Source organism: Benincasa hispida, chromosome 1 (assembly GCF_027475165.1).
Source record: "Benincasa hispida cultivar pf3 chromosome 1, pf3_genome.v1.1, whole genome shotgun sequence".
NCBI classification, from domain to species: domain Eukaryota; kingdom Viridiplantae; phylum Streptophyta; class Magnoliopsida; order Cucurbitales; family Cucurbitaceae; genus Benincasa; species Benincasa hispida.
In genome coordinates this window covers 87,611,780-87,638,558 of record NC_143478.1, presented here as the reverse complement: position 1 = coordinate 87,638,558, position 26,779 = coordinate 87,611,780, and the positions used below count along the sequence as shown (strand labels likewise).

The 26,779-nt window shown below is 34.5% G+C and overlaps 1 protein-coding gene across 12 annotated transcripts; it reads left to right on the top strand.

Moving 5' to 3' along the window:
- The first annotated feature begins 21,089 nt into the window (after positions 1–21,089).
- On the top strand, positions 21,090–23,708 carry LOC120067145 (subtilisin-like protease). Of its 12 annotated transcripts, none has more exons than XM_039018629.2 (3): positions 21,090–21,329; positions 21,526–21,627; positions 23,086–23,708. In XM_039018629.2, exons 2-3 carry the CDS (start codon positions 21,617–21,619, stop codon positions 23,363–23,365), a joined length of 291 nt encoding a protein of 96 aa, XP_038874557.1. In that variant the 5' UTR covers positions 21,090–21,329; positions 21,526–21,616; the 3' UTR covers positions 23,366–23,708. The 12 variants fall into 12 exon arrangements, with proteins under 12 accessions (XP_038874557.1, XP_038874523.1, XP_038874547.1 ...); XM_039018595.2 differs by having other exon boundaries at positions 21,189–21,329; positions 23,083–23,708; XM_039018619.2 differs by having other exon boundaries at positions 21,191–21,329; positions 21,535–21,627.
- The last annotated feature ends 3,071 nt before the right edge of the window (positions 23,709–26,779 follow it).

Here is a 26,779-nt window from a genome sequence, read left to right as displayed (position 1 = left end):
CCATAATCCATTTTCTCCATGATGTTTTCCTAATTCCCTGGGTAAATAGCAAGAATTAAGCAAGTAAATTAATTTGTGTTAAGGAAATAATTAAGTTTAGCTAAAGCATGCTCGATGGCATCTTCACCTGTGAGAGCAGAAGTGAAGATGTTATTCTGCCTATCGAGATAAGGTTGGAAGAATACATTAACTAAAGCGAGAAGTACTTCCAGAGATGGAAGCAACCTCGCATTCATCACATTCATCCCTATTTCACCATAGAGATATGGAACGCGGTCGATCACCGAGAGGTGTACAACAAGGGAAAGCGGAACCTTAGTTGCATCTTTAACACAATTAACAAACTTGTGTTGTTTTTACTATTTACTCTTTCTCTTTCTGATTCATCCATAAAGACTTGCCATCGCATACCATGATCCATTGTATAACTTCACAGTTAGTCTCGAACTCAATATCATGTATCATGTATCTTGTATCTTGTATCATATTAGGTTAGGATTTTATTTTCAACACAATTTATTTTATCAATGCAATTTTATTTTCATTGCACTTTAGATTCCTGTATAAACCCAATTCTTTATTAATTGTAAAAACCAGTCGCATGTATCACAAAAGTAATACATTAACGAAAACAATCCCTATGTTCGACCTCGGATTATTCTGAGAAACTTGTGTTGGAATTATACTTGGTTTCAGCGCAAGGAAACTTGTGACACGCATTACTCTATCGCATACTATAAGCCTATCATTAACAACACATATTTTGAAGTAGTGTGCATAAGCGATAACACAACATCTACATTCCATTTCTATGTCATCAAGTTTATGGCAGAGCTTGCATGATTCATTCATTCACATTCATATTTGTTCACATACTGTAAGATAATAAATTGCTCGTGTCAGTAGAGGTGTTACGTTTCCGTCAACTTAAATACCCCAACCTAGACATAACCCACCTTAGACAAAAGGTCCCTTATAGATAGATTTGCTACACTTTAAACTTTTATTAGCCAATTTAATCCTATTAAACTGATAAAAGATTAAAGCCTTAGGGTTGCTAATCATATTAGAACTATGGTCTTAGGTCTATGTGATCCAAGTTTTAAACACTTTAAATCCATGAATTATACCTAAGTGAGCATGCATGTCTTTCTTATTTCTTTTAGTTCTAAAATTTCTCTTTAACTTTTAAAAAGAAACAACTAAAACCATTGTGCACAATGAGGTGTTTATAACACTTATAAAGTAACCCATGTGTCATGCTTCATGTAATGTCTGGTCATTACTATACATAACTTTTATATAACGCGTAACAATCAAGCAAACATGTTATCATTCACCCTTATACTATAACAATTATAATATAAAGATGATGCATGTCAATGCTTTTTATGCATGCATAAATATAACTCTTATATTATGATGCATGAGCATGCTCTTACATAATTAAATCATGCTTCTCTAAATTATAACATTTATAATAAAGAGATGATGCATGACCAATGCATAACCTAAGGTGGGATTTACTGTATGTGCTACCATATGACATATAAAAAAAAATACATCGCATGTAATAAATAAAGGAATAATGGACTGGGATGAGCCTTTACAAAAAATGGAATGAAATAACCCTATCTATTACATTTTTCATCGAGCAAACCGGTTCACAGGCGAACTAGGTCTTGAACCGCCAGAAGGACTCCATCGTGTAGTAAATGCTGTAGGTAGACGATCGTCCCGCACACACTAGACAATAGACGCAAAAATAAACGATCGCGTAGATGACAACGAGACTACGAAGCCTAATCGTCTATGCGATCGCTTAACGCGGCGATAGGTAAATGATTTACCTATGCGATTGCATAGGTAGACGATCGTCGGTTACTAAGTGATGAAGCTTGCTGACCTAAACGATCATCTAGGGCGCACGTGCGTTATGCGAGCATCCCATCGTCTACATGACCTGATACTCAGTGATCGCGTACTCGATCGTCGACACGATGCAATCAATCCTTGATCACGTACCCTATCGTCTACACTATGCGATCAACAGTGATCGCATACCCCATCGTCTACGCAATGCGATCATTAGTGATCACATACCCCATCGCCTACATGATGCGATCAACCCTTGATCGTCTCCTTCCTCGAAGAACTGCAACACTTGCTCTGATCTTCATCACCAACGACTCAAAAACTCAAACAAACTTTGAATTACAGACTCGATAATGATTATTAATGCCCAAAAATGCAAGGGCCTTTACAAACAACCGCAAATGTAAAAAAATTAAAGCAAATGTAAAAAAATTAAATCAAACCAAGGCTAACATCTACGAAAACATCCATTAATCCACACATCCACAGCAATTTAACGATTAAATAGAGTAGAAATGCACCCAACAAGAACGTATATGTAATTCGTTGCAACAATGAAATTGGAATATCAGAACCTGGCTCTAATATCAATTGAAGGAACTCTTAACGAAGACCATCCATGAGCACATTCAGATCTTTCCAATTTCATTGTGACCGAAATACACCATATACATTCAAACATACAGTTATACAAATATTGTGTAGACGATAAGCAACTGGGAGAGAAAAGAAAGCTATCGTATAGCTAAATGCTTATCATTTAGAATAAGCTACACGATCGTGTAGGTTTTACTAAACAATCATTTAGGAAAAAGGTAGACAATCGTTTAGAAAACACGATACACTATACGATCGTTTAGGAAGGCTATCCAATCATTTAGGAACTAGCGTGCAATCATTTATGTGAGAGGTGTGAGATCATTTAGGCGTTGAGCAACTATCGTATAGGCTCTCGACTTATGCGATCGTTTACATTTCCATACCGATGCCAAGAATTTCTGAACCTTTCGAACCTTTGCAAAATGAAACAAAATTTCATTTTATTCTTCGGTTACAGTAATTGACGTGGTTTTTCCCACTAACGCACGTCTGAGAGAAATTTTAGGCCAATTATCATATAATTAACTAATTAAATAATCAATAAATATAATCATATTATATTCTTACCCTATAGTTTGATATCACATATCTACTATAGTAATTTCTCCTCTACTTGATATAAATCATATTTATATCTAATTTCCTCCAAAATAATGTATCTCATACATTTAGCCAATTATATCATATATAATTAACTAGTCAAATTATATCATATATAATCGAATTTCCTCTTGTCAATTTGAACATTTGAAATTAACCTAAATACTGATTCTCGACTTTATCCAAGCTACCCGGGGGACCTAATAGACCTGTGGCTCGAAGGTCCAACGGTCGGTGAATAGCTGACTAAACTCTTTAGCCACAAGATCTACCACCCGTTAACTGTCAGACATTCCACTAAAGACCAACAGCTGAACTCTTCTTACCACAGATATATTTCTGTGTCCATCGGATATAACCAATCATGAGTACGATGACCCTTCATAGATGCTCGTAAGTACAACTAAGCCAAATTACCATTTTGCCCCTTTAGTTACATCTCACTCCTTAAGTACCATTGATTCCTCTAATGAACAATACAACATAGTCCAACTATGTGTGAACATCTCTCAGGCCAAGAGAAGGTGTGCGACGCCATATCGTTCAAGCCCCAGAATCAGCCCTTAAGGAAGCTATCTATCTACTTATCCCTACCTCGGGGAAGAAGTGAATTCCATCTTGTGTAGCTGAGTTCTTAGCTCCCAAATCAGATGAATCCCCAAAATGGTAGGTTTGAATCGGCGACTTGGCCACTCGCACCTATACAAATCAAAGGACCATCCTCAATGGTAAGAGTTCCCAACTCATTAAGGATTGGGGTCATGTTACCTAACCTAGTGAAATGAAGTCTCTGTCATGAACGGTGTTATATTACGAGACGTTAACACTTCGTGGTCAGGTCTTATACAAACTCTTTGTATAGGACGCCTCCGCTCGCATGTCCCCAACACGAATGATCAGGATCAGACTATCTATGACAAGTCACAACACTTGTGACCATTCCACAAAGCAGGCCACATCCATAGCATTACCAGGATAAGGTTTCCCTCCTATATCCATATACTTAGACCATTTTGGTTATCACTCAAGACGTGATCCACTTGTATGTCACCACATATATGCTTAAGTTATATACAGATAACCAGGGATTTTATGTTTATTGGTTTGTGGTAAAGCAAATAATACATGCAATTGAGTAAAAAAATAGATGTGAAGTAAATATCATATATTATACAACACAAGTGTTCGTACAAATTATTTACAAACTACAGGACACGAGACTTTAGGGCATTAACCCCAACACCTTCATATTACTGCTCTTCTATTCAGGGTAAATACTAATCTTGACATGTATTTTCTAGAATCCTTGTCAGTTTGAAAATCAGAGTTGTTGTATCCTATAAAGATCAAATCTTTAGCTGCATACACCAGCTTGTAGTCCCTCGTTCTTCTAAGATACTTGAGGATGTTCTTAACTGCAATCCAAGAGTCTAACCCTAGATTGGACTGGTACCTACTAACTATTCCCACTGCATAACAAATGTCTGGCTTAGTGTAGAGCATAACATACATTAAGCTACCCAGCCGAGGCATAGGAAATACGTATCATATTCTCAATTTCTTAAGGTGTCTTAGAACACTATCCGTTAGACAAGTGAACCTCGTGCCTGAAAGGTAATAAACCCTTTCTTAGAGTTCTACATCGAATCACAAGTCAATATTTTGTCGATATAAGTCATTTGAAACATAGTCAACGTTATGTTCTTGCGATCCCTAATGATTTGGATCGCAAGAGTATATTGCACCTCTCCCAAATATTTCATTTGGAATTGGGCTGGCAGTCATTCCTTAATGTCAGTTAGGAACCCTACATCATTCCCAATGAGTAGGATACTGTCCACATAAAGTACTAAGAAAGCTACTTTATCGTTGGTGATTTTCTTGTAGATACAAGGTTCATCAACGTTTTGATCAAAACTAAAAGATTTGATCGCTGTGTCAAATCTAATGTTCCAAGATCTAGATGCTTGTTTCAACTCATAAATTGATTGATTGAACTTGTAAACTTGTTTGCTTCTGACCTTAGGCTATAAACCCCTTAGGCTGAGACATAAAGATATTCTTTTTAAGATTGTCATTCAGAAAAGTAGTATTGATATCCATTTCTCATATCTTATAGTCATAATATGTGGCTATGGACAAAAGAATTCTTATAGACTTAAGCATAGTAACAAGGAAAAAAGTTTCCTCATAGTCAACCCCTTCCCTCTAGGTATAACCCTTTGCTACAAGCCTAAATTTGAAGGTCTGTACCTTTCCAACTACATCTCTCTTTCTTTTATAGATCCATTTATACCCTATGGGTTTGACCCTTTCAAGTGGATCTAACACCAATTGGGTCGGATTATCGTTTTACCCTTGTGTTACCTCTGACTCCTTAAGTACCAGTGCTCCTTTAATGAACAACCTGTTTATGGTCCAACCAATAAACAGAAACCCTTTCTCGGGCCAATGAGAGGGTAAAGCTCTTTGTTCAAGTCCTGGAGGCACCACTTAAGGGAACACTCATTTACTTACCCTAAAGTCGGGAAGGAGTGAATTCTATCTTGTATTATTATGTTCCTAACTCTCTACTTGGTCTTGTCCCCAAAATGGTAGACATGTTGAGTCGGAAAATTGGCCACTCTCACCCACATAAATTAAAGAACAATCCCTCGTGAACAAGAGTTTATAATACACTCAGGATTAAGACTAAGTTGCCTAGGTCATCCAATTGAAATAGGAACTAAACTAGTTAACGGTGTTACATCTAGTGGTATTTGCAATCCGATCTTATGCAAACTCATTACAAAGGATACTCCCACTCGAATGTCACCTACACAAATGCGTTGGATCATTGTGTTTGTATCAAATACAAAGTGAGTCCTATCCATAGTGTCACAAGGATAAAGTACCCAGCCTTATCCCTATACCATAGACCCTTTAGGCTGTTATCTTGAACATTGATCCCTATATGTCTCCATACAGTTCAAGACTCATAAGGCAACCTCAGATGTTTGTTTATTAGATTTAGGGTTTTTGAGACAAAATAGAATACAACACAATCAATAATATTTATTGAATTAACATCGATAACTCTTTATTGATTACGGTCAATTAATAACATTTACTATCTACGAGTTTTAAGGCATAAAACCCAACACTAGCTTCCATAAAGACATTACCAAGCAGTAGAGCATAACTTGTAATATCAAACTAAATAGATATTTTTATGTAAAACTTTTCATAATACTTTTACTACCCGGACGTACTGGGCAACGACGAAGAATCCGTTGATGAGCCATAGGGACATTCTGGACTTACGATGTAAATTAGTCTACAGAACCTAAAAACGTGGACTTTGATACCAACTATAACGACTCAACTATCTAAAATGGGGATTGGACCATTATTTCATGCATGCATAAATCTCAAACGGAATTTTCACAAAATTGAACTAAGTTCAAAGAATAAAATAAAATTTTATTATAAAACTTTAAATAAAATAAAACCTTTGTTCGGGGTACCCCTAACTTTAATTTAGAATATATTAAATAAAAAAACCAAGTGAAATATTCAAAGAATTTAAAGGTTTAATTACAAAGCTAAAACTTGCAAACATAAGAAAAATATATGCAAAAGCATTGTCAAGTCCCATGGCCTGGTCATCAGATTCCTCTTGTCATCGCCGCTCTATCCTTTCCTTTACCTAAAAAATATAGAAAAAGAGTGAGTATAAAAAAAATACCCAGTAAGTGACCCACTACTAGGCCCACTACGTAAACCTTAGAACTTATTTTACTAAGTATTTATGGCTATTATGTGATACTTGTATAGTTAACCTAATTGCATAATAAGTTATAAGTAATGTGAGCATGAAAAAGAGTTAAGAGGAGGGAAAATATTCTAAATGTTAGGAAAAGCACTCTCGAGTAGAACATGGAACAACCAACAAAACTTAGTGAAAAGTGGAGAGATTAAGATAACTAGGCGTGGAGCTAGGCCAAGAATCAAGAAAAAGTTTAAGGATGAGACTTAAGGCTCTCGGACGCCATAGAAAGTATTGACACTTAGAAGGAAAATTGGCTAAGTGTAACAAAGAGGCATGGGAGTGAAGGCCTATGTGTGAGACTAGATGGTTACCAAGGCATGGACATGGCATGGGTGAGTAAAAATAGGCGATAGCCTCAATGGGAGTTAGTATGGCCTAAGATGGGCAACACGCGAGACACCAAGTGCCATGGTGAGCGCCTATGGGGCACCAAGGCTTGAAAATGAGCGGTGGCTGAGAAGAGAGGGGGTTGCCCAAGGATTAGGTGATGACATGGGCAAATAGCGTTGAAGGGGTACCAAGTGATGCTAAAGAGGTTAGTGTAGGTGTGGGATAAGGCATAAGGTGTTGGGCTGTACGTTCTAAAACTCGTGGTTTGTAAACATTAAACATATTTTATTTATAATAAAGAAGTTAGTGAGGTTTTTTAGTAAAGTTGTTATTAAATATGTGAATTGCACCTTTTTAAACCTAAATCCAATAAACTAAGAACTCTTGGTTATAGCATGAATACTTGAACTTTATGTACAGACATAAAAGTGGATCAAGTTCAAGAAATAGTCAAAACAGTCTATAGTATAGAGATTAGGTTGGGTACCTTATACTGGGGATATTATGGATGTGGCTCACTTTGTAATTGTTACAATAGTTGTAAAGTGTTACAAACGATATGATCCTGAATCGCTCATGTAGAGACATGCGAGTGAAGGCATCCTATACAATGGGTTTGCACAAGATCAGACCACATAATTATCACTTTTACTTTTTAATACCCTTTACTGAAAAGACTGACTATTTCAATTCGATGACCTAGGTAACACGATCTTAATCCAAGAGCTAACTATCAACTTTTGTTTATTCGGGATTGTCCCTTAATCTGCATAGGCAAGAGTGACTCATCATCACCGACTCGATAAACCTCTTATTTTAAGGGTAAGACTGGGTAGATAGTTGGGGACATAGTCCTACAAAACGGAATTCACTCGTACTCGCTTTTAGAGTCAGTAGATATGTTGTTCTCTTAAGTGTTGAATCCAGGTCTTGAACAAGGGGCCCTGCCCTCTCTAAGGCTTGAGAGGGACTCGATTTGATGGTTGGACTATAAACAATTGTTCATTAGAAGATCAATGGGACTTAATGTTGGGGTTTGTGCCCTAAAGTCCCGTGTTTTGTAGTTTGTAAACACATTTTGTATGAACTCTTGTGATGTATAATATATGATATTTACTTCACTTCTTAACTTTGCACATTTAGATGTTTTATTTGCTTTACCACAAACCAATAAACTTAAAATCCCTAGTCTTCTTTATGTAACTTAAGCATGTATGTGGTGACATACAAGCGGGTAATGTCTTAAGTGACAACCAAAATGGTTTGTAGTATATGGATGTTATGTAGAAACTATACAATGATGCACGCAAGGTTCAAGTCCATGTCCCCATTACCAGTTCCTCGGCAACGGAGCCATAAACTTGTAATGCAGAACTTGATAGGTATGATTGATGATGTTCTATGCTCGAAATGATGCAATACTACTGCTAGATATGCGTTAATTATGGATGTTCACGTAGTATGCCATGCGTTGTCATAAGTTTCCTTACGATGGAACCAAGTGTAATTCCACCACAAGTTTCTCGATGTGATCCGAGGTTGAACACGGGGACTGATTTAGGTTATTGTGGTATGTTCATGATATATGCAACCAGGTTTTCAATCTTTAAAAGTTTGGTTTGTACAGGTATATAAATTGTAATAAAGTAGAGTAAAGCAGTAAAGGTGCGATAATAAAATAAAAATACAATTAACCTAAGCTAGATGATACAAGATACAGGCTTCAAGTTACAAGATCTTGGGGTCAAGCTGGTTGTGAAAGTTATGTAAAGAACGTGGAATGCGGCGGCAAGTCTTATGAACAAAATAGAAAGAGAAAGATAAAGAATATGGCAACACAAGTTCTCAATTGCGTTGAAGCTACAAATGTTGTTTCGCTCTTCTCTTGGCATACACCTTTCAGTGATCGGCCGCGCTCCCACATGTCTGTGGTGAAACAAAGACTAACGTAATGAACTCAAGGTTGCTTCCATGTCTGGAAGTACTACTCGCTTTAGTTAATGAATTCTTTTGACTTTCTCTCGATAGGTCGGAATGGCATCTTCACTTCTGCTCTCACAGGTGAAGATGTCGTCTAGCATGCCTTAGCTAAACGCATTTTATATCTTTAACACAGATTAAGTACTTGGTTAATTCATATTGCTTATCAGGGAATTAAGAAGACATCATGAAAGAAGTCATTAACGGGTGAACGAAAATAGACAGAAAATGGTAAATGAAAGCTATTGAAAATTTAATATCTCTATTAAGCGTTTGATACATGGTGTGAATACAGAGGTGAAGAAACAGTGAAATACAACGATGAAAAAGATAGAACAGATACAAACATGTGCCAATGTCTTGGCATTTATTCGATTGAGATCTGCTTGCCGGATAGGATGGATTTGATGGTAGGAAGAGCTTCCCTCTCAGGCTTGCCCCACCGGTAGCAGGGATCTTTGCACAGAGCTTTCAATCGGATGTTTGGTAGATTAGATTTAAGATTCACCTCTCGGCCTTATCTCGTCTTCTTTCCGGATTTCTTCACTTAAGCACTCAGCTCAGCCTTTTCTCTCAACAGTTTTGCAGCATTTACCCCGTATCAAGTAGCATACTTCTTCTCTGAAATCTATGGGGTATTTATAGGTACAGGTCTTTGACTCTGGCCTTGTGGTCCTCACTGATTGTTATGAAAATTCCGAAGATGGAGGGATATTATTCCTTCTGTTATGCAATCAGACCGTCAATTCTGCACAACCGTTAGTTGTACACGTGTCTCAATCCTCCGCTTTTGCATTGCTCAGCTGCATCTTTTGATCATGGGTTCGCATGCGGTGTTGTTTTTATTACCGCATGCAGTTGCAACACAACTCTGGATCGACTGTCGCATTGCGCCGTCATCGCGGTAATCATCTCTTCATTGTTGATTGACGGGCGCAATGTGACAGAGATGCGTTGATCAATTTCTCGTGAGCCTTGAGCGCAAGTGGTGACTTGGTCTCCTGCAAAACAGAGTAAAATTCGACTTGTCTTCCATCTTTATGGTGTTAGTGGGTGTTATTGTGATCATTTATAATTATTGTAATACTAGGCTAATTTTCATACAATAGGTGCATATTTACTAACTTTTGGCCGCAATATCTAGAATCTAGATAAGGTGGTATAAATAACTTGTATTTTTACAAGTTATCACACCCTCAAATTTAGATATATGCTTATCTTCAAGCATATCTTCTAGCTTAGATTTACTTTAACGCAATTTATGTTATTATCGCATTTTTACCACTTTACTTTACTTTATCGCATGTTTAATTTCTTATACACAAATTCTTTTATAAATTGAAAAACCCCTGGTCGCATGTATCACAAGCATAACGCAATAACCTAAAACAGTCCTTGTGTTCGACCTTGGATCACACCAAGAAACTTACGGTGAAATTATACTTGGTTTCAATGCAAAGAAACTTGTGACAACGCACAACATACTACAAGAACATTCGTTAATAACGCATATCTAGAAGTAATATCACATATCATCATATATCGCTATGCGTATGCCCAAGATAGAAACATTCATCAAATTTGTGTTACAAGTTTATGGCGCCGTTGCCGGGGAACTGGTAACAAGGACATGGACTTGTTCATTCATTCATATCCATATTTGTATCAGCGCATTGTTTAAGACTCAAATTTGCGTTACAAGTTTAACCCAAGTAACGGTCAGGCTGATGAACAACCTTCCCACTATGTCGAGGCATTCTCAACTCTTGAGAAGGATGTGACTGACCAGATATACTAGTTTTATCTACTACTTTAGTAGATGAACTAGCTCTATCTGTAGCATCTTTGGAAATTTCATTCAATACTATTCTACTACGAGGTTGATGACTTCTTATGTGGTCTTCCTCTAAGAATGTGGCATTTGTCGATACAAATACCTTATTCTCTTTAGGATCATAAAATAAACCACTTTTCGTTTCTTTTGGATAACCTACAAATAGGCATAGTTTTGAACGACATTCCAATTTTTTAGGATTTTACACCAACATGTGTGCCAGGCATCCCTAAATCCTAAAATGACGTTAACTGCCTTTACGCCCTTTCGATAGCTCATAAGGTGTTTCTGAAAAACTTTTAGAGGGAACGTTATTCAAAATATAGACAACATTCTCTAATGCATGTTCCCAAAAGGAATCAGGTAACTTAGCAAAGCTCATCATTGAGCGAACCATGTCCAACAAGGTTTTGTTTCTTCTTTTAGATACACCGTTCTGCTGTGGCATATTAGATGTAGAGAGTTGTGACTTGATTCCGTATTCTATTATATAGTCCTGGAATCTTAAGTCCATGTACTTCTCACCTCGATCTGATTGTAGTGTCTTAATTGTTTTACCTAATTGGTTTTCAACCTCAGTCTTATATTCTTTGAACTTTTCAAAAGAATCAGACTTGTGATGCATTAGGTAAATATGACCATACCTTGAATAATCATCAATAAAATTGATGAAATATTCATACCCGCGTTGAGCTTTGACATTCATCGGTCCGAATACATGAGCTCTAAGGGGATTGTGGCTCTGAGACTTTTCCAGTAAAAGATCTCTTAGTCATTTTTTCCTCAAGACAAGACTCATATGGAGGTAAAGAATTATCTTCTAACTGATTTAGGAGTCCATTCTTAACCAATCTCTCAATCCTTCTGAGATTTATGTGGCCAAGTCTTAGGTGCCATAGATAGGCATTAGAAGAAACTTTTTGTCTTTTATTCTGAGTTTCAGCTATTCTAAACATCTCAGTATTTAAGAAAATTTTTGCTTTCATTGGTATTAACTTATATAAATTGTTTTCAAGTATAGCAGAACAAGTTTGAATACTTTTTCTGAAAATGAACGCTTCACTAACTTCAAAAGATATTTTATACATTTGTTCCAATATACATGTGATAGATATTAAATTCCTCTTCATAAGAGGTGCATACAAAACATTTTTAAGTACTAGATATCTATCTTCAAAATACAACTTCAGATCTCCCACTACTTCAGCCGAGACAACCTCTCATGTTCCAACCTTGAGGGTGATCTTGCCTTCTTTAAGCTTTTTCCAGGAACTAGTTTCCTGAAAAGAGAAGCAAATATGATTAGTGGCTTCTGAATCCAATATCCAGGTTGAGGTATCATACTCCACTAAACATGTTTCAGCACCTAGTAAATCATATTTACCTTGTGCTTTTTTTGAGGCAGGGGCCTGAGGACATTCCTCAGTTAAGACAAATCTCAGGTCATCTATTACTAGTGTTGAATTCAGATTGTTTTTCCATGTTGAGTAATTATCGCCGTTCGAAAGCTAAGAGTTGAATTATTGAGCTATTCATGCTGAAAAAGACATTCCTTTTTAGTAAAAAACATTAATCTTTTAAATCCAATCAAGTTTAGCAAAAAATCTAATAATGTACCTTTCATCATTATATTTTGTAACGATATTTGAATGGTTTAGAATAATCTTCACCGAGGGGTGATCTCTATTCCTCCGTTGAACCAAGACTATCTTGACTAGATACTATCACCAGAATAACTCTTATTCCTATAGTAACTCAGTTATCGCTACTTTGGTCAAGAATTTACTAACACTTAGTAATTCTCGTAAATGTGCCCCTCCATTTTCAGACCTCAAAGATCGGAATCATTATACTCCCAAAGTTGGAAAGACAAGAAAACAGACCTGAGAGACCCTATCTATTTCTAGAGCTCGCAGAGTTTCGAATCCTATAATACAACCCTCCGATTGGTAAGGTTGCTCTAGGGCAAACATGCAGGCGCATTATAGGAATCTCACAGTGCGACCTAATGGAAGAGACCATAAGATTTGTTGACACACTTCCTTCTCCTACTTACTATGAATAACTTTCCCTATTCACCTTGGTATTGACTCATGCAAACACTCCCCTCCGCTCCCAGGGTGGCCCAAAGCCAAGCATGAATCTCACGGTGTGAACTCTTAGGGATGCTAGAGCTAAAAGTACATTACTTCTCTCCAGTTGAAGTGTTCTAGACGGTTAGGGTATAAAATACTTAGCGATACATTTCAGCTAACTAAACATATCCTAAGTCTAGGTGATTCATTAGAGTATAACTTTTATACTAGATTTTTAACCTACGATGTCTAGGTGATAAACAAATTTTATTACCTCACAACCTCACACATGCTTATAAAATCGGTTAACCTAACTCAGACGCCGGCTCGATCTCCAGGTAGTAGGTATTCCGTGAATCGTCAACTTAAAAACCTTCAACCTTAGTCATCTTATCTGACTTTTTGCCAAGATCTTGCCGGGTGAGTTTTCTTGTAACTTCAGTTTTACAAGATATCGACCTATTTTCTACGAAAATTTGGATTTCTTGATGGTTAACCCTAAATGAGCATGCATCTTATCTTTGTTATAGATTTTAGAAGTCTAGGTTATTTTATAACAATTATAAAATAAATTATAACAATTATAACCCTAGAGCATTCATCTATAACATGCTTCCTTCAATCAAACATGCTTTAATATAACACTTATATTAAAACTAAGCATGCATAGTATATATTTTATAACACTTATAAGATATAACAAATGCATGTCGCATGCTTTTCCTATGGTGGGGTTTTTAAACTATATGGCAAGCTATATGCACACATAATCAAACTTACATCACATGCATAATAGATAAACAACACTAAAGTGGACCGATTTTGGCATTATAAACAAACAAATAACTAATTTATCATACAAATCAGCAACCAGCTTCCTGAAACCGGCTTCAAACACTTTGAACCGTCTGGAATAGCTCAGAAACCACTCGAATCGGCTCAAAAACACCAAAAAAAACCAAGTTGAACCAGTCAAACCTGCTCAATCAGGTCAAATAGACCGGCCCAGACCATCTGGACCGACTGGTCAACGAACGCTGGCATAGTCAACGGAAGCACGGGCGGATGGGCGAACAGAAAACATGGGTCAACGAAAACGGAGCGGGCAGGTCGCGCAAGGCTACTTTGAAGCAGGTCGGACCGGAGCGGGCGGAGAAAATCGGGTCAGAGCGCGAAATGGGCTGGACGAAAACTTTGTCGATAGTTGGCGCGTAGGGCTTCTCCGAACCGGGTCGAATCTCAAGTTGTGGGTCGGGTCTGTGAGCAAAATTTCTTCAATTTTGTTGCTATCCTCTCTCCCGGAATCAAGAAATTACAGCCTAATTTCAACTTTAATGACTCCAACAAATTTATAGACCCTTTTTCACAGATTAATGCTCATAAACATGTGAGCAATTATAAATTTCCACAAGAAATTTAAAGAGAAACGATGCCAAAATCATAATAAATCCACTTTAGTCCATATTTCATTCAACCTTTGAATAGAAAGGGAAAAAAAACACCCACCAAAAGCAATTGAGCGTAATTAAAGCATGCTCTGATACCACATGATAGAACACGAGACTTACACAGCGGAATAAGGATCTAATTACACTCTAATTGCTTTTAATTAAAAGGAAATTAGCATGCAATTGAAGGATAAAACAATAAATTAAAATAGATAGCATACAACCTTTGAAGCTCCCAAAAACGCTTTTCCTCATTGAATCTCGACCCGATCTCTTCCGGACCACCACTAGAGTTGATCTACTATCCTCTAGACTCAGAATCAGGTTGTGGAACCCGATGGATGAAGAAAACCGAGGGAGAGAAAGAGATGGAAAAAGATGGAGATTTTTTTTGTTAGGTTTTTAATTTTTCAGCCCAATTTTGAAAACTAACTTTTTGCAAAAAATGGCAAAAGTCTTTAATCCATAATTGAAAGCCCATTTTATAGAAAAAACCATGCAACAATTGCATGAAATAAATTCATAAAAACCCAACACCTAGAATCCACTATCTAAGTGGGCTTAATGTCTCGACTATAAGCCAACAACTAGTCCATTATTTTGTTAGTGAAATTATCCAACAAAAATTTGGATTTTCCACTAACTTTGGTCAAAGGGCAAAATAGTCATTTGGTCAAAGTCAAATTTTGACCAAAAAGTCAACATTTTGACTTTTTATTATTTTTTTTCGTGTTGACTAATTTTGACCTCCTGAGCATGAATCCGCATTCATTTTCTCGAAATTCAAATCACATTTGAATATAAGATCGGTCAAAGTTTGACTTTTCAAAGTCAAAAGTCAACTCTTTGACTTTTTACATCTTTGACCATTTCCATTATTTCTGAGCTTCCAAATATGAACGTATTCATATTTTTGATATTTAAATCACATTTAAATATTAAAGCTGTATCTCTAAATTGAAAATCGACTACTATATCACATATACTTGTCGGTTTCTCTCTCTTCACCTAATTTGAACAATTCGAATTATTCTATCATACTGTTCTAAGTTTATTCCATATGAGCTAGTAGGGGAACCTAATGAACCTACACATCATGGGCTCCAACAATCCGAGGTTAACTAGTAAAACTCTTTAACCTAATTAATCAACATTTGTTAACTAAGGGGTCATTCCACTAAACCCGTAGTTGCACTCCCCTCATTGTAGATATATCTGTCCATCTGATTTAACCATAATCAGTAAGCTAATCCTTCACAGGTTGTTCGTAATCTCGGCTGGGTCATAAAAACCGTTTTACCCCCAAGACTGCATCTTGTTCCTTAAGTTTCACTGATCCTCTAATGAACAATTGGTTTAAGGTCCAACCTATAAACCGAACCTCTCTTGGGCCAAGGAGAGGATTGGGCCCCTTGTTCAAGACCCGGATTCAGTACTAAAGGGAACAACCTATTTACTATCCCTATAACGGGTAGGAGTGAATTCCGTCTTGCATCCTATGTTCCCAGCTATCCACTCAATCTTACCCCTGAAATGGGAGACTTATTGGGCCAACGATGATGAGCTACCCTCACCTATGCAGATCTAAGGATAATTCTAAGTGAACAGGAGTTCATAGTTAGCTCAGGATTAAGATTAAGTTACCTAGGTCATCAATTAACAAAATAGTAAGTTTTATACATAAAACGACATTTAGAACGTAAAAAGTGACTATTTCATGATTCAGTCTTATGCAAACTCATTGCATAGGATGCACCCACTCACATATCTCTATATGAACTATTGGGGATGACATCGTTTGTACTAACTACAAAGTGAGCCTCATGCATAGTGTCCCCAGAATAAGGCGCCCAACCTTATTCATATACTATAGACCATTTTGGCTAGATATTTGAACTTGATCCATATTTATGTCACTACATAAAGTTCAAACTACATTAACCTCAGGACCTTAGTTTATTGGATTCAAGATTACAATTTCAATAACAACTTTATCGAAAAACAAAACAGAATATGTTTATTAATTTACAAACTACAAGTTTTAGGATATAAAATCCAACATAGATGAAAATTTTCGATCAATATTCTAGTCTAACAGACATTCCATTATTTCTTCATGAAGCATCTCAGAAGTGTGTGGAGAAGGGACATATATAAACCTGATTATTTTGTTTCGCAAAACTTAACTATCATAAAAAAAAAATGTGCAGTGACAGCCATATAACCTTTTGTTTGATGGTTGGAAGTCCACATGTCCGTTGTAAGGGCAAGTTTTTCCATTGATCCCATTCAACAATGTCACAGTTTTTAACTTCTCAATCTCATAAATTTTCAAGATCTCCTTCTTTATTATGTTTCTTGACACCATCTTAAATACGGTTGAATGACATTATAAAATTTCTTAAAACCTTCATGCTCAACTATTGAGAGAGGATATTCATGTTTGATTATCACCCTAGCTAATGCTTTTTCTGCAGCTTCCTGATCGAAGTTATACCAACCCAATGTTTTGTCCTTTTCTCTGTTAGGATATTGTTCTTCTCTTTTGTTAGGATTTAATAGGGATTGTCGTATATCCTTTTATCTTTTATAGGTGTATATCTTGATATGGTCATGCAAATGTTTGGTACCATTTTTACTTTCACCCCTATTCTTCGTTTGCAATAGTTAGAAACCACCTTGTCTACTCAATTTATTTTTTGCTTCTTAAAATTGTTCCAAATAACCGATGTCAATCTCCTCTTTAAAGATCTCTTCTCAATGTCCTCAGCAAGAATAATACAATAATGAACATTTAAATTATCATCACTCGAGAAGCATGAAGTTAAATTTGGGGATGGATTTGGCCTTGAACTTGGACTTGGACTTGAAATAAAACTTGAAGAATCTTTATTTGTAGAAGGTGATGAAGACATTGTTTTTTGTAACCTAACAAGTTATACAAAATAAAGCAAAGATAAGCTTGTGATTTAGTATTATTTTTTTGGACCTAATTTTAAAGTCTATCTATATTCGGACCTAATTTTAAAGTGTATCTATATTTGAAGACATAATTCTAGTTTTTTAAAATATGAGCTTGTGAATATACATAATTTTAGTATTAATTTTTTGACCTAATTTTAAAGTTTATCTAATTTTAAAGTCTATCTATATTTGGACCTAATTTTAAAGTGTATCTATATTCGGACCTAATTTGAAAGTGTATCTATATTTGGACCTAAACTCTCAAATTCCTAGATTTTTTTTTTTTAGTATTCAATTTTATAGAATTAACAAATTACAATGGTTAAATTTTTAACCATCGCCACCAATATAAAAAACTTAAAAATACAGTAAAGCACAACAATAATTTAAACATTTAAATAAATTCCAAATATATTAGCAACAAATAATTTCAAAATTTTAACAAACAATGATCTGATTATAAAAAAAAAAAAAAAAAACAAAGTTCATAACTTACACTGACCGAGTCTTGAACGTTAGACGTGAACTATGAAGAAGCGACTAAAGGAGACGAAAGCTGTGAAAGAGACTTTAAACGACAACTTGAACGTTGGACGGAACTATGAAAGAGCGAAAACCATGAAGGAGACGGAAGCTCTGCTCGATGTCGACGTGAATGTTTGTCACTGCTCAACGTGAACAGTTCGAATGGATAGACCCTGCCTCGTGTCGACGTGAACGACTCGACGATCAAAGAACGGTAAGAATAAGCTGCTCGACGATCAACTGGACAACGCTCGTTGATTACTGAAGAAGAAGAACAACAGAGTAGACGTGAAGAGAGGTTGCCAAGTACCAATTGCCAAATAACAATTGAAAAAAGAAAGAAAGAAAGAAAAGTGTTAGTTTAGGGATTTTATAGTTTAGGGCTTTTAGGTTTGGGCTTGGACTTTGGACTTTTGAGTAGAAGTATTAATTGGGAGTTGGACTTTGGGCTTTGGCTTATATATTATATATATCTAAATATATATTTAAAAAATATAAAATATTTAATCGGGGTCAGGGTTGGGCATGGATATCGTTCTCGGACGGGGACCCGAATAAATTTCCCAGTTTGACCCCATACCCCAGTCAAATCGGGGATTCCTCGACCTAGGGACCCGACCCTGCGGGTTTTTTTTTTGTCAACCTAGATGTCATAAGAGGGTTGGTATCTACTGTCTTCATACCTCTTCCTAGGTTAAGAAGGTAGTCGAGAAGGGAGTGTGACACACTCGATGTACAGGTTGGTATCCCTATCAAGACAAAGGTGTGCATTCTGACATAGGCATAGGCATAAGCATAAGGGGCGAACCCGAAAGCACGATTTCATAGGAAATGACTCCGAAGAGACAAAATAATATAATTGTAGGTGGTGATCTCATAAGGACATTGAAATATACTCAAGGGATGACCAATGTTCGATAGGGGTGCTAACATTCACCATCAATCCAACATACAACATACATCGTCCAAATTCATAACAAGCCACAACATAACACGATAATCATAGTAATACATCCTAACAATTCATCCATTAATCAAACATAACAAAATCCTCTCACAATCTCATAATACCAACTTGGGTTCGAAAGCGAACCGGTAGTAAATCACTTACCTTGGAATTAAATCCAAATAGCTAGTAATTTAACTTTGCAAAACCTTGAATCCTGAATAAATAAAAAACATAAGCCAAAATTAAATCCTACCTTTAGGGCATAATTTCAATCACAACTTAACCTGAAAGCCTTCAAACAACTTTCCTAACACGTGGTTTGATCCAAAACCTCTTGAAAGCTTCAAAATCAACATGATCCAATAACTATATCATCAAAATAAACCTTTAACTCTAATGGACAACAACTTTAGACTTTCTAATCCTACCTCAAAAAATCACAATTAAAAAAAGTTAAGCCGATACTTAGTGGTTATCCAAAAATTCTCAATAAAGACCCCAAACCTTACAAAAAGAGATGCCAAACAATTTTAATTTTGTCGAAAAGCACCTTAAGAGTTTGTAAAACCCGATTTCAACATCAAAACAATATGGGTAAGTCAAAACTTGATCAATATTTGATGGGTATTCAAAATCTTCTAAGAAAACCCATAAAACACAATAACTTACCCAAAATATCAATTTTGATGACAATGATGCTAGTGACGGTGGCGGTGGTGGCAATCATAGATGGGTAGTGGGCACTGCTGTAAATTGGTGCAAATTTTTTAGGCTAGTAGCTGGTAGTGAGGGTCTTGCATGAGGAGGGTTTGAGAGAGTGAGAGAGAAGGGGGGTTTCCAATTTTACAAATTATATTTAACAGCGATTACGGACACACTAGAGCTTCAAAAAACGATCCAACCATTCAGATCCAACGATCCAACAATACCATATATGTCTTGAACAAATTGACCAAATTTCAACATGATCCAACGGTTCAAACTTTGGTAATTGAAAAATTTGTGAAAGATGTCGCTTGAAAACTGAACTACCTATTTTCACCCACCTTTAATTCCAAATATCCCAATTCTTTCAATTTTTTTTTTCAAATTTTAAAAATATAAATAAAATATTTTATCACAATATCACCAAAATCTCCAAAGATTCAACCAAATTACCTTAATTTAGACTCAAAAAACTAAAATTAAAGGCATAAAATAGTTAAAGCCCAACAATTTAAGATAATTAATCTCAATTTATTCAGAACTCTGGATTTTATAAGTGAACTGGAGGATTTGAACCACAGATCTCGTGGTAACACACTCGAATGCTAATTAAATCGTGTTGGATTTGGCTTTTTAATCTTAAACAATTAAAATTTGATAAATGTTGTTAGAAATTTAGAAGTTAAAAAAGATTTTACATTGGATCTAAAGAAATCTACTAAGTTGACTTGACGATCCAAATATGTCCTAAACGGGCCGACCTAGTAATTAGTATCCATATTCAATAGGGGTGGACATAGGTTGGATTGAATTAGATTAAGAGTGTTTTTTGGACCAACCAAAAAATTCGGCTTAGTTGGATTGACAACCTAAAAACTCAAATAAAAGTCTCCAACCCAATCCTTAAAACTCAAGTTAGGTTGGATTGGGTTGTTGGGTTATAACTTATTTTTTTTCTTATTAATTTTAAACACATAAATTTATCTACAACACAGGACTAATAGCTAAAATCTCATAAAATTCAAATGTTAAAAAACTAAATGTATGTTTGGAATACATTTTCAGATGTTTAATTTAAAATATAAGTCATTTTGGAAGAAATTAGAATGCTTAACAACCCCTCGTAATAGTTTTTCCATGTGTATTTTAACCAATTTTTTTTTATAAAAAATATTTAAATAAAAATGAGTTTTTTGAAAAATATTTTTTTTCTTAAGAAAATCTAAACAGCCCTAAATATATATGATATTTATTATAAACTTTAAACAAATACAAATATAATAACAAAAAAATATTAAAAATTCATAAATTCATCCACTCAAAGTAATCAAAGTTTAAACAAAGAGAAATATATATTTTATTAATATATATGTAATTTAAGTTAGATTGGGTTAGGTCTCAATTGTTTAGCCAACTTGATATCCAATCAAATTTATTCAAAATAGAAAAAATTCAAACCAACTCAATCCAAGAATCAAACTAATCAAATCCAACTCTTTTAATTTGGATTATCAGTTCTAGTATTCAATCCAATCATGGATTTATCTATGCTTGAAGGGTCAGACTTTTGGGTTTTGGTCCGAGACTGGCCCTGCACAATTAGGAGAGCGATATTACATCAATCTTAGCTCCGGTCAGTTCTCGATTCGTTCCGCTTTAATTTTATTTTGATTATTTACAATAATTGTTTCTTGTCTTCACTAAGTTCCAGTTTGGAACTTTAGGGTTCTCTTCCATCGCTAATGTTAAGGATTTGTTGATTTTCAATGTTTCATTACGACCCTTTTTTTGCTTCGATTTTGGTAATTGAATTTCACTCTTTTGTTTAGTTTTTGCAGGCATCGCCAATAATTGTTTTGTGTTATTTGTTGGCTGTAATCGTCTTTGAAGTTTAGACGCGTTTGATCACTTAATCTGTTCATGACTTCGAGGTACCTGAATTTGGTTTGAGAGTGCTCTCTCTTTCTCTCTATCCATCTCTCTTTTTATTTTTTCTAAAAAATTTTATTGGTTTTTTTTCCTTGTTGGTTTGGTGGGTGGCATTGAAGATTAGAGAAGAATTTCGTGAAGCCTTGCAATATGGTTTTATCAAAATGGGCTGATATTTGTCTTATTTGAAATATATCTACTGTGATTCTTTGCATCTTTTATCCTTTTGATTGCTTAGAAATTTCCCATTTGTGATGGTTTTATATTCGCGTGGATGTTTGGATAATGAATGTTAGGACAAATTACTATATACAACATTTTCCTTATGAAAGAGGCAGGTTAATAGATTAGAAAGATCAAATTTACTGAACAAGATACCTTGAACCAAGTAAAGTCTTGCTTTGATTTTTTTTCTTTTTTCTTTTTGGTTTGTTTTGGATCATGGTCACTTATTCATCTCAGTCAAAGACTTTGCTTAAGAGATCATATCATAGTTGGCTGCAGAACGTCCTTACTTGAACAAAGATCTATTCTGTTGGTTGTATCCTTGTTTCATACTAGGCTGTAGAGGGGCGCATGTGTGCTCTCAGATTCTCTTCAGCAGTTTGCAGGAGTTTGAATGGGTGGACTAAGTTTACGCTATTGCTAATGCTAGATTGGTTAGCTTGGTATTTACAATCAAAGATTATTTCTGGAGTTTCTTATGTGGCTGATGGCTTCTTGGTATCAGTAGGCACTGTTTTTAATCTGATGTCTAATTTAGGCTTTGAGCCTTTAGTAAGAGGAGATATTTGTATTCTTTAGTTTTCTATTGTCTTTTGGTATAGTGGTGTTGGTCTGAAATTCTGCAAAGACGGGCCATTACTGTTGTAAATGAACTCTCTGACTCTGCACCTGGGGGTTGAAATAGATTATTTGTTCTTTGTTAGGAAAACTCAAAGATCAAATGTATCTACTCCATGCCAGTTTCTGGTTTCCTCTCTAGCATCTTGTTCTCTATTTCTTCCAGTGATAAGAAATTTAGTCTATCATCTTCTTTATCCTTGTTTTCCTCTATCTTCTGCTTTATACTCAATTTTGTTTTCTTTTGTTCGTTTTCTGATTTGCCAGACAGTTACCCTTTATTTCTTTATTTTACAAAATATTCTTTTTGGTTGAGCCTTCATATATGATCTCTATGTTTCTGTTACAAATTATACATGTGTTTGCCCAATTATCCCTCAATTTATGCTGATTTTTGCTACATTTGTCATCGTCCAATCACCCTTGGTTTCTAGCCCTGAATATCCTTACCTAATTCTAACCTTGTAATTCTTGTTTATGGGCATTAATATTAGATATTAAAATGATTATTCACTAAATATTTCTAAATATCAAGTATATTGAAATAGAGTTCGTCTTCTGAATTCTTCCTTGGTTTCTCTTTTGTTTCGTCTCTTGCTCTTTACAATTCCTAGCAGTTGGAGGAGATCGTTTGGGAATGTCAGGTCCTTCATCGGCAATTCGATGGGCGGTCTAAGAGGCAGTGCCAATCTCGCTTCTTGGGTTGTTGCTGGAACCCTCGCTTACTTCCTTTGGGTCAAGCCCTCCCAAGACCTCAAACGGGAACAGCAGGAAAGGGCTGCTCTAGCAGCTGTGGATCCTCATCGGTATATTGAGAAGCGGAAACCTATTCCCGATCCCCAGGAAACTGGTTTGATATACGGCAACAAGAATACACCTCGAAAACCCAAGGAATAAGCTATGAAGAGTGAAAACTTTGGAGAAATGTAACGGCTCACACTTCTCACAGATTGGAGGTGAAGAAAGGGGTCAGTAAGTAATGTCGCTAGAAGCTAGAGCCTAAAACTGTGAAGATTAGAAGGTGATACATGAACAAATCTGTGTAGTTCAGTAAAGAGGTGTGGCCCAAATGATTTGGATCCTTTTAATAGATTTTCACTTGAAGATTGAAAAGGTTTTGTATTTTGTATTTGGCTTTGATCATCAATTGGATTGTCTACCATGGATTTATATTTCTAGTAATGACTCCAACTTTCATGGCACATGAAGCAATAAACACTACTTATCAAGTTTTCTAAAAGTTCAAGTATATTGTACAGGTCATAGTTGGACAAATTTTCTACCCAGATTTTCGTAAAATTGTTGGACAAAATTTGCTGCTGATTTCATACTTTATTTGCCACCTATATTCTTAAGGCAAGTTAGTTCCAGTTGATAATTGTTTGATTTTTTTTTTTTAATAACTAGTATATAAATATTAGTTTATTTTATAAATTTCTTTGTTTTGTTATCTACTTTCTTAAAATGTTATCATACTTTATTCCAAGTTTAAACTTATTTTTGTTTTTTTGGAGTTTTGGTAAGAGTTTGAATATTACCTTAAGAATTCAAACACAATTTGTTAAAATAAAAATTCGAAGATCAAATGGTTATCAACAAGATTTACTGTTTTTTTATTAGTTTGTCCAAATGTAAATTTCTTTTCATGATATATATATATATATATATATATATATATATATATATATATATATGGCTTCAAAATGTTGTTCGTTAGACAAAATTCTTACCCATATAGTTTTGTCATAGGTGCGTTTTAAGAAAAAGGTCGATTGACTGGAATCAGTAGAGCTTTGGTTCTTACATATGTTAATGGGACCCATTTTGATTGAGTGAGCATTAATAATTCATAAATTATGCGGTTGATTAATCATTTTATGTTTTAGTTTTGATTAATCATTTTATGTTTTAGTTCAACACAGAGTGTGGATTTGAATAGGGTGCACGATTCAATTCGATCTAGTTTTCAGTCGAATTATGAACCAAACCAAAGTCCACGGTTATCAAGAAAATAGAATCGTAGAAACCGATTTACATCGGTTTTGGTTCCTGAACCAAACCAACCTAAATCGGTTCAAGTCGATTCGATTTGATTTATAACCGATGGTTTTTTTGTTTTTTGTTTTAATTAGACAAAAAGATTGGACTTATGGATTTATGTTATGAGCTGGGCTTATAGACTGATCAGTATTACTTAATTTTTAATACTACTTTTACTTAATATAATATTTAATAAATATTATTTATATTAATAAATATTAATATATAGGGTTGGTTCGGTTCGATTTTTCGATTTTTCATGACAAAGAATCGTTGACCGAAACGAATCAATCGGTTCGGCTACTTGGTGAACCGATAGTTGCTTCTTTCTGAAAAATCGGATCAAACCAGTCGAATCGGTCTGATTCTTCGATTTTGATCGGTTCCTGCACACTCCTAGATTTGAATCTTGACTTCTTCGTCTTGAGGATATATATTTTTTTTCTATTACTATTTTATTTTCTTGTTCCAGTGTGCTCGATCCATTTTCAATTTAAGATTGTCATTTTCTTTATATTTTTTTAATAAGATTTATTTTGTTTATTAATTCATCCATATCATGTTGTTCTTAACATTTTTCTCCATATCTTTATGCTTTTCTATAAATATTTACTTTTCTTATATCTTATCTTTTACTAAATACTATATATAATCATGCTATCTTTTTCTACTTGGTTGCCATTTGTGTATTTGGAAAAGAAGTAGTCGTTTCTATTTGTCTGCTTCGATTTTTCTATTTTGGTGTAAAATAATATAATTCTATTGGCATTTGTTTGAATATATTTATATCCATGTTTACTTTTTATTAAATTTAAATTTAAATCTTATTATTTATTTATGGTAGTTTGGATATAATTTTAAAATAAAAAATTTAAAATTGTTCCCATATCTATATTTTAAAAAATATATTTTAATACATTTTTTAAAATTATTGCAAAACTCTTATGCATGTATAAGACTTCTTTAAACATACAGATTAATGTAGACTAGAGGGAATTTAAGATTTATTATAAATATAGAGACTAAAATTAAACAATTGAGAACCCAATATTTTAAAATAAAATGAAACCTAAAATATAAAATCACCAAAATGATATTTCAACCTAAATTTTATATAGAATCATATTTTGGGAAAAAAATGTGTAGTTAATAAATGAAATCAAATCTTAATGTTTTCTCTCTTTCCACTCTTTACCAAAAATAATAATAATAATAATAATGATAATAATAAATGGTGCCTTGTTTTTGAGTAAAATTTGGGGCAAAAGCTTTGACAACAAAGTGTGGGCTATATTCCTCTCACTCAAAGAAAATGTGTTGTGGGCTATCTCTCACCTATATTTCTTTTTCTATCTCTAGATTTGAAAGGCAAGAAAGGGATGTATCTTAATTGAAAAAATAACATGATAAGTCTTCGTTATATAAAAGTTAAATTATAACAAATACTCACGGACTTCTATTTTTATTTAAAAAATATTCTAATACTTTCAAAGTTACAATATTACCCTTAAACTTTCATAAACTTTTCAAAATTACTCTTGTAGTATAAATTATTTAGAATTTGAACGAAAATTGAGATGTGAAATGGTTGAGCATGTGACATAGAATGAAGATTTGAATTACCAAATAGTTTTAAGTCATCCCCACATAGCTCCAAGTCCCGATTTCTATTCGAATTCTATAGAATTTATACTCCAAAGATAACTTTGAAACATTTATGAAAACCGAGGGATAATATTGCAATTTTTAAATGTATAGGGATACTTTTGAAAAAAAAAAAGTTCTATTTGTTATAATTTAATCTTATGTATATATCATCGAAAATTGGTTAATGGTTAGATGTTCATACTAGTTTTCTTTAAAAGCTCCCAGGGTACTTATGATTTATAAATTTAATGAATGTTCATTAATATATGTTTTTTTTTCTTTTAGTTCAATAACTATATATGATTTAAAAGATAATATAATTAGCTATATCTAACAATAAAGATAATATGATGATTTGATAGTAAATATAAGGGTAATATATCTAACTTAAGTACACTGCATATCGGTATATGTGCTAATTTTACCTTGTTTGCTAATTATAATTAGCTTTATAATTTGTTATTTTATATTTGATATCAAAACTTCTAAATTAAATCACCTCTTACTTTAAAGATTCAAACTACTTACTCTATCACACGTAACGTTATTTCTAAAATAATTAGAGTTCTAAATAAAGTTCGTGGTGACATGATATTTAAAAAATATTAATTTATATGACTCATC